General features: G+C 29.3%; 1 protein-coding gene across 1 annotated transcript; it reads right to left on the bottom strand.

The window, feature by feature from the left end:
* Nucleotides 1-5637: 5637 nt before the first annotated feature.
* Nucleotides 5638-8415, bottom strand: Eif5 (eukaryotic translation initiation factor 5). The gene is made up of 3 exons (XM_083048616.1): nucleotides 7342-8415; nucleotides 6790-6975; nucleotides 5638-6359 (listed from the first exon to the last, which is right to left on the bottom strand). Exons 1-3 carry the CDS (start codon nucleotides 8413-8415, stop codon nucleotides 6222-6224), a joined length of 1398 nt encoding a protein of 465 aa, XP_082904742.1. The 3' UTR covers nucleotides 5638-6221.
* Between the last annotated feature and the right edge of the window lie 115 nt (nucleotides 8416-8530).

Here is an 8530-nt window from a genome sequence, read left to right as displayed (position 1 = left end):
AAGAGATCGAATCTTCTTTAGAAGATGTATGGATACGGGAGTAGAGAATCGTCCCCTAAAACGAACTCAATCTCTATCATCACATACCGCGGTGGGAATAAAGAAGACTATCAAAGATTTTTTTTCAGATCACATACAGAACGATTATATATATTCTTGTTCTTAATTTTTTTGACACGTTTTTTTTGCGGCAAACTTATTCGAAGCAGAATAAGCAATAAATGTTATATTTCAATGGAATGGTAATTTAAATAAAAAAACTTTTATATTATTAATTAAATAGAAACATCAAACTTTTTTCAATTGCTACTCCTATATAAAAAAAAGAGAAAATATTTCATATATATCAATAGTTACGCAATATAGTTAGTCTTAAATTTTGTTAAATTAATATAAATAACTATTAATATAGTTTTTAAACACAAATTAAAACTCCTTATAGATAGTAGAATGATATAAGTAATGTTTCTAAAATATCATAAATTTGTAAAAATTTGTAACAAATTATATGCGCATCTCTCTTTCCCGTGTATTTCTATGTATTGTTCACATAAAACTATCGTCATTTTTATATTGTGCATTTTATATATTGTCAAGGTTTTTTATGTGATACATTATATATATCAAAGAATGTCTTTTTAATAAATTAATCCAGAAATTATCGGAGAATTTTGTCATGTGTCGAAATTTGGTTACAGATATTGTTGACTCTACATTAAAATAGAGATATTTCCTGAGAATAATAGATCGAAAAAATAATTTTCAATTAAATCTCCCTCTCTTTTTAATAAAAAAATATCTTAAATTACTTAAAGATTTTTTTAACATTAGTAAATACCTTTTTTTCTCTAGCTTCACATCTCTTGGGGGAAAAAAAAAAAAAAGATCCACAAGTCTTGTCAATATATTTTGAAACATTTTTAATGACATATTTTTAAAAATACCATGTGTTGTGCATTTATACACACATAGGTATATATAAATCCTATTGTACAAGATATAGAAAATTCGTATCTACGCGAGCAAAAATTAATTTAGTGAAAAATTCTGTAACATTTAACGATATGCGTCACATGAGCCGAATACCGATATTTATCGGGATATTTTCGGATCATTGCACGAAGTTGTCGAATTTTTATTATTCAAAAGGGCTTTTACCAGAAATTTATACGCATCGTTAAAACGCTGTTTTGCGAAATTTGGACTTATTTTCGAATTGTTAGAAACTCGAACTATTTTTCTCGATAATATATCAATTATTATTACGTGTGCATTATTATTGCTACCTCAATTACATATCTATTTATTTTCTTAAATAGAAGAAAATATCCAAAAAATATTTAATTAAAAACTTATGACATCTCTGAAATCGGTATATCTTTTTTTGCTTTTCGTGTGAAATTATTTAATTAAAATTATTATATATATAGTGCAATATACCGTCAAATTTCACAAATCGATATTTCTGTTTAATCTTAGCACACACATAAAACTCTACAAATACTAAAAAAAATGTTTTTTGTTTCTTATCAAATAGATTTTATATTTCAGCTATTTAAAAAAAATTTTAATTTGATGTATTATGAATACCAATAATATCAAGTAATTTAATAATTAATTTTTTAATATTCGATATTTTGTATTTTAAAATTAAATTAAATTGAAAAATTTGCGGTAAACGATATTTTATCAAATGTATAATAAATTTATATCGATCGTTATTATTTGAAATAAATTCTAACGCGTTTTTTAGCAATATAATTTATAAGGAAATCGAATGAATTGTTTCTTTTCGATTTTTCTAAACTTTGGATAAGTTGTAGTCTAGATCAAAATAAGAGATAAATTTTTTTGTGTTGATGTTACTGTTAAAAGAGTAAAACATCTCTGGAAAAAAAAAAACAGTTTTTATATTTTTGAGCGAATACCGTCAGTAAAAAAATATAAAACATTGTTTTAAATAAAAGTTTTATGGTTTTTAATATACTTTATAACAATGTAATCAGATTTTTCGAAATTTTTCTTTCTTTCTTATAATTTTTGAAATTTTGAAATTTATCTTATGACAAAACTTAAAGCATATTTTACCCCAAATTTAATCAATATAATAAAGTATTCCGAAAACGTATGTTTTAGAAATAAGCTAGAAATATCTTTATGCGCCCCATTAATATATCCGCTTTATAGCGTTCGGTACTTATGACGAAAATTTTTTCTTCTTAATCTCAAAAATATTTATAAGTCATTAATAAATAATTAAATTAATAAGTAACTTAACATTACACATTACAATTTATGTAGTTATATTTATTAATTAAAATAATAATTTATAAATTTATATTTAATATATAATTTATATTAAATAATTTACATATTACATTTTTTTTATATTTATATATTTACATATTATAGTAATTGTGATGGTAATAAATATAATAATTCACACATATGAAAAAAATAATATATTTTTATGCACTAAAAATAGAACTAGCTAAACAAGGAAAAATCTATTTGATGAGATAACAATAGCTTAATAGATACAATGATACGGCAAATAAACAAACAAAAGATGTTTATGTAATCGCAAAATTGAAAGGATGACATGAACGCAATAATATAATCGTATTTATAACTGCGTGTAACGTAACACGTATATACGCATTATTATAAAAGCATTCATCGTTATGAATGAAAATTAAAATTCAGTATACGATTTTATTTGATCAGTAATTACGGTTTCAATAAGGAATGACTTATTACATATACTGAGCTTTTGAATCACAACGATGAATGCTTTCACAATAATGCGTAGGCGTTATGTTACACGCAGTTATAAATACAATTATACTATTGCATTCATGTCATCTTTTCGAATTGTACGATTACATAAGCACATTTTGTTCGTTTATTGCACCGTATCATTGTATTTATTAATCTATTGATATCTCGATAAAGAGATTTTTCCTTGTTCATCCTCATAAGAACATATTATTTTTTTCATATGTGTGAATTATTTATTGCAATCATAATTACTATAATATATAAATATAAAAATTGTAATATGTAAATTATTCAATATAAATTATTAAATATATTTTATAAATTATTATAAATTTAATTAATAAATATATATAAATATGTAAATTGTAATGTTTAAGTTATTTATGATTATCTCTCTCTCTTTATGAGATTATGAAGAAAAACTATAAGGCGAATACAAATGTATAGAGATACGGCGTAAATAGATATTTTTAGCTTATTTTTCTGAAAAATACGTTTTCACGAGATACAATTTTATTATATATAATTGAATTTGGCGTGAAATATGCTTTAAGTTTTAAGTGTTGTTATAAGATAAATTTTGAAAAAATATGAGAAAGAAGGGAAATATCGAAAAATATGACATTTAAAACAAATTAGAGATAGCATTATTATAAAGTAAATTAAAAACCATAAAAACTCTTACATTTTTTAAATATCTTTTACTGTTTCGACGATATTCGTGTTTAAAAATATAAAAACCGATTTGTTTAAAGGAGTGTTTTATCCTCAACGCGGCAATATGAAGACAAATAAAAAAACTTTCTTATTTTGACTTACAATAGATTACAACATATTTCAATGTTTATTAAAATTGGAGGGGGATTCTTCACCCCCTCCTTTATTAGTTGAGTACATGCATATCTCAATAATAATATATATATATTGTTTATCATAGCTTATGCTATCAATATTATCAGTTTGAATATCAATTTCATTAACGGAATATAATAATCAGCAATATAGATCCGGTTAATAAGTCATCGTAAATCGAGACGGATGAAATAACAGAATAGAATATCCATCTATAAATAGCACTTTCATCAATTCCGCTTTTTTCATACCGCGATTGTATCGAAAAAATGCAACATTAATTTTCATAATTAAAATATATTAATCTAGATATTAAAATTTCTAATTTTTTCTCATCCAAATATGATATATACGTGACATTTAAATGATATATTTTTGTCTTTTATTTATATTTTCCCAAACATATTTATATTAAAATGACCTATATTTGCATTTATAAAATAAATGAAAATTTCTCAAAACTTGTTCTATCTTGACTTTAACACAGAGACAATTGAATAAAGTCATACATGTACTAGAATGGAGTGGATTTGAATATATCCGGATTACGTCCAATCGCGCGAGCAATATTTGCTAAACATCAAAATATCAATTTATGAAATGAAAAGAAAACAATATATATCTACCTTAACCGCCATTGAAAGGATCCTCCGCGTAATATTCCGGTCGCGCATTGAAATGGATGCAAATTCGGATGCGAAAATTAATATCCGTCCATCGTCCTGAACCGACCGCGATAAACGCACAATTGATGCGGTTTTTAATCTATCGCGATTCCACAAAACCACCGACACACAATTCATCGCCGCGTCCGAATACCACAACCAAAGAACGGTTAACGGTTGCTCGCGCTTAAAACTCGACAGGAGACATTGTGGAGCCCTCTATCGATCGGTCGTGAATTACGGATTTGGTTATTCTTTAAGGCCATTGCACGTACAAAAATTTTAGTCGTAATCGTAAAGCCGTAAGCAAATCGTCCAATCATAGAGAAGAATTATCATAACGTAATAAGAATGCTTGACTGTGATTGGACGATTTGCTTACAGCCTTACTATTATGACTAAAATTTTTGTACGTGCAATGGCCTTTATGACGGCCAAAAAAAAAACGGAGAGAATCATATTAAAATCGTGATATTTGTAATTTGTAGGATCATCCGCGAGTTGTGCTAAAGCGATTTTCTGAAAAAAAAAATTAAAATAAAACTAATAAACGTGGAGAATTTGTCTTGAGCGAATTGAAATTTTATTTCTTAGTGTTGGTAACTTGAAACCGGAGTCCTAAAAGTCCTAGACTACTAGGGACTAATCAGAATCTCAATGACGTCATTTTACGCGGGAACTTTGATTCTATGATGCATCTTGCAACGTTTATATTCGATAATTGTTATCTGCGCGTTTTATGAAATTGCGATAACAGGGATTAACGAAAGATTCTAAAAAGAATATTCTATTATTCGAAGAAAGGAATTCAGAATTTTATTTATGCATTTCTTATTTTATGTCTCTTGTTCTTTTTCTTTACTTCACATTTATAAAGTATGTATTTCTATTTTATTTTAAGTGCAGTGTTTAAAAGAACAAACTTTAATTTTATCTAAGTAGTGACATGTAAGAATCTGGATAGATAGAAGTTCAGCACTGATTTGCAAATACAATACGAAAAGCTTTTTCCAGATTTTAATACGTTGTCCATTATTTAAGCATGAATTTTATATTTATATCGTTTCATAAAAACAAACATTTATGTAAACTGACATTATTGAGATATTTATATCAGCATTTTAGAAATTCATGGCATTATATAAATTGCACAGCAGTATATGTATAAATCATATACTATTGAAAAATTACAGCTGAATAAAGTTAAATGAATGTAAATAATTTAGTATCAATATTATTACCAATTAAATTATCAATATTAATGCACAATTAGAACATAATTTTCCTATTTTCCTATTTCATTGTTTGCTGCGAGAAATAGAAAATAATGTAGGATTCATTGCAATAAACCATATTTATTTGAATAATTAGAATAGTAAATAGATACAATAAAGAACACTTTTAGCAGGCCAATTTCCCAGTAATGCTCGTGAATTCTATGAATGTGTTTTCTACTTTTTTTTCTTTTTTCATCTGAAACGAATGCAGAGAACATATTTCAAGATAGGCGCATGATCATGCCTATTAAAAAATTGCGATAACAATCAATAATAATAGAACTAACGAGTTTTCGTTAAACGCGCATTTACCGTATCGTTAAAACAATTAAAAATATTATGGATACACACTGTACACAGAGAGAGATAAATCATACTAAACGCTTGGGAACAATTAAAATTTCTTTTTTTTTCATTAACATGTAAACGGCATTGTGTATTAATTATTGATCTCGTCGGTCTAAAACAACAAAAAACCTTATATTTATTTGCACATAACTTGAGATTGCATTTGCATGGCTCTTTTTGAGAGAAAAATGATTATTCGGTTTGTATTACGTATCGCATCAGTATTTTTCATCATCCAATTGCGCGTATGTGTGTATGTATGTGTTGTATTATGTGTGTGTGTGTGTGTGTATGTGTTTTAAATGGCATCAATATCGAAGTCTTCCTCATCAGAATCATCTTTCACGGCGGCGGTGGCAGCGGTGGCAGGTTTCGGCACAGTTGCCGGTTGCTGCTGTTTCAGGGATTCTTGTTTGGCCCTGTCATCGTATTCAATCTGAAAGAGAAAAGTGCAAAACATTAAAAAGTTACATTAAGAATTTTTTTTGAAGTTAAATCACAAAATTATGTAACATATGGAGATATAAAATAAAATAAATATAGCAAAATAAAATAATAATAAAAATAATAAATAATAAAATTAAGTAAAAAATACAAAAAAAAAATAATTCTTGAAAACTTATAGCGTTAAATCCAACAGAAAGATAACTCTTGGAAAGAAGAATATATTAATTCTTCAAATCTCGTCGAGAAATTTTAATTGATTTAATTATCTCAAAAGCAGAACAAAATAAAGATACAAGATATATATTTAATAGAAAAATTAATCCTAAAATTAAAATTAAAATAAAATTAATTAAAAAATTAAATTAATTTTGAAGAATTAGCATTTGATTGATAGCACTTGTGTGTAGCGAGATACTTACTTCCAAATCGTCATCTTCTTCCTCGGACTCGGACTCTTCTTCCTCAGCAACTTTTAACCATGTTAGAAATGGTGCAGCTCGATCGTGAATCTCTTGCGACAAATCCTTCGAGACGTATTTCTTACTGACTTTGCTCGACCATTCGTCAAATGCCTTTTCCTCCAGGATATCAGCGTCGTAAAATAACTGAAATAGATGCAAATACTTTTATTATTTAATATAATTTAATAATTATAATAATAATAAATATAATAATTATAATTATAATAAAATAATTAAATAATATAATAAAATACATAAAATATATAATAATAAAATAATTACAATAATAATTATAATGATAAATATAATTTAATAATTATAAAATAATTTAATATCGATATCAAAGAAATATGAGATGTAAAAAATGCTCAATAAAAAGGAGAGATGCAAAGTATATATTTTTAAAATGTGTAGAAAAAGTAAAGAAAGATCATCTTAATAAATAGATTCATAAAAAGAATAGAAGTGAATCTATAAGGTAAATAAATTCTAAAGTTGTAATCCTTTTACCTTGAGGATTCCGGGAACCTTCGGCATCAGGGCATCCTTATGCAGCGCAATGACCTGTTCAATACCTCTGATCAAATATTTCTGCGCCTTGATGTCATCATGGGTAAAACGCAGCAACAGCACGCGAAACTTCTTCGCCTGTGCAGCGATTCCCTGGTCGAATAACAATTCAGCGAGGATCAACGGTGCCTTGGTCTTGATTTCGAGACGTTCCGCTTCGGCTACGAGCTCTTTGTGATTGTTGTCGAGCTGGCCGGCATCGCGGCGGCACTTGACCAGTTTGTAGAACATATCCATGCGCTCTTTCTCACTCTTTTCGAGGTCATCGCTGATAGTCATGCCCTTCGCGCCATCCGTCAGATCCTGGAGACGAGCTCTGACCGCTTCTTCAGACACATCGACCGCCCATTTATCGTCATCCTCGTTCTTGTTGATTTTTCTTTCCAGCGAAGGCTCCACCACGATATCTCCAGAGTTGTTGACATCATTTTCTGGCGAGCAGGATCGATCGTTGCCATTGGTAGTGGCAGCAACGGTTGTGGATGCAGCCGCGGTGTCACCATTGGAGCGTTTCGAACGTTTGCCGCGTTTGCCCTCCGTTAATGAACTACCCTGCACCGCTGGATTTAGACTCGGCGGATTCTTCAAGATGTAAGTGTTCAGCTTGTGGTTGCTCTCTAGAAGACCATGATGACCACAGGCTTTGCAGCCTTGCGAGATCGTACCCTTCTTTGAACTGACCATCAACTCGGTTTCCGGATTGTCGCAAGCTGGACACAGAACATATTTCCGGATAAAACCATCGAGCAAATCCTGCAGTTTCGTAGCATCATGCGAGCCGTTGACGATAAAGCGCTCGTTCTTGAAATCAAATTGGGTCTGCGCACCCAGCTCGCAACCGAAGTACTTGGTCGGATAAGTGGCCGGACGGCCGATCGCCTTAGCCACGTCCACCATATTGACGATCACTGTCTTGATGCCGTTTCCTTTGCCCTCCACCTTGGCCTGAATCCGCGGCATCTTATAGCGGTAGAAGGCATCGCTGACATTGCGATTGACATTTAAGCTTGCCATGATGACCGTTGTTTCCGCCTTCTCTTACTTTTGACGAACTTAACTTCTCCGATTGATAGTAACCTCCGACGAGACGTCGTTGTGAAAATGTTAACAAATCGCGACGAAAAAATCA

The sequence above is a fragment of the Prenolepis imparis genome, unplaced genomic scaffold (assembly GCF_030444845.1).
Source record: "Prenolepis imparis isolate NDT839.2.m4 unplaced genomic scaffold, iyPreImpa1.0 SCAF_1, whole genome shotgun sequence".
In the NCBI taxonomy this organism is placed as follows: Eukaryota; Metazoa; Arthropoda; class Insecta; order Hymenoptera; family Formicidae; genus Prenolepis; species Prenolepis imparis.
Note: the sequence above shows the minus strand (reverse complement) of the source record. Positions and strands in the feature narration are given on the sequence as shown.

What these genes read in the sequence shown, in the direction of transcription:
- Eif5 (XM_083048616.1), bottom strand. Translation starts at nt 8,415, where the DNA reads ATGGCAAGCTTAAATGTCAATCGCAATGTCAGCGATGCCTTCTACCGC. An exon ending in AGGTTCCCGGAATCCTCAAG is followed by an intron (nt 6,976 to 7,341) that starts GTAAAAGGATTA and finishes CATCTATTTCAG; the next exon opens with TTATTTTACGACGCTGATAT. An exon ending in AAGAAGATGACGATTTGGAA is followed by an intron (nt 6,360 to 6,789) that starts GTAAGTATCTCG and finishes TTTCTCTTTCAG; the next exon opens with ATTGAATACGATGACAGGGC.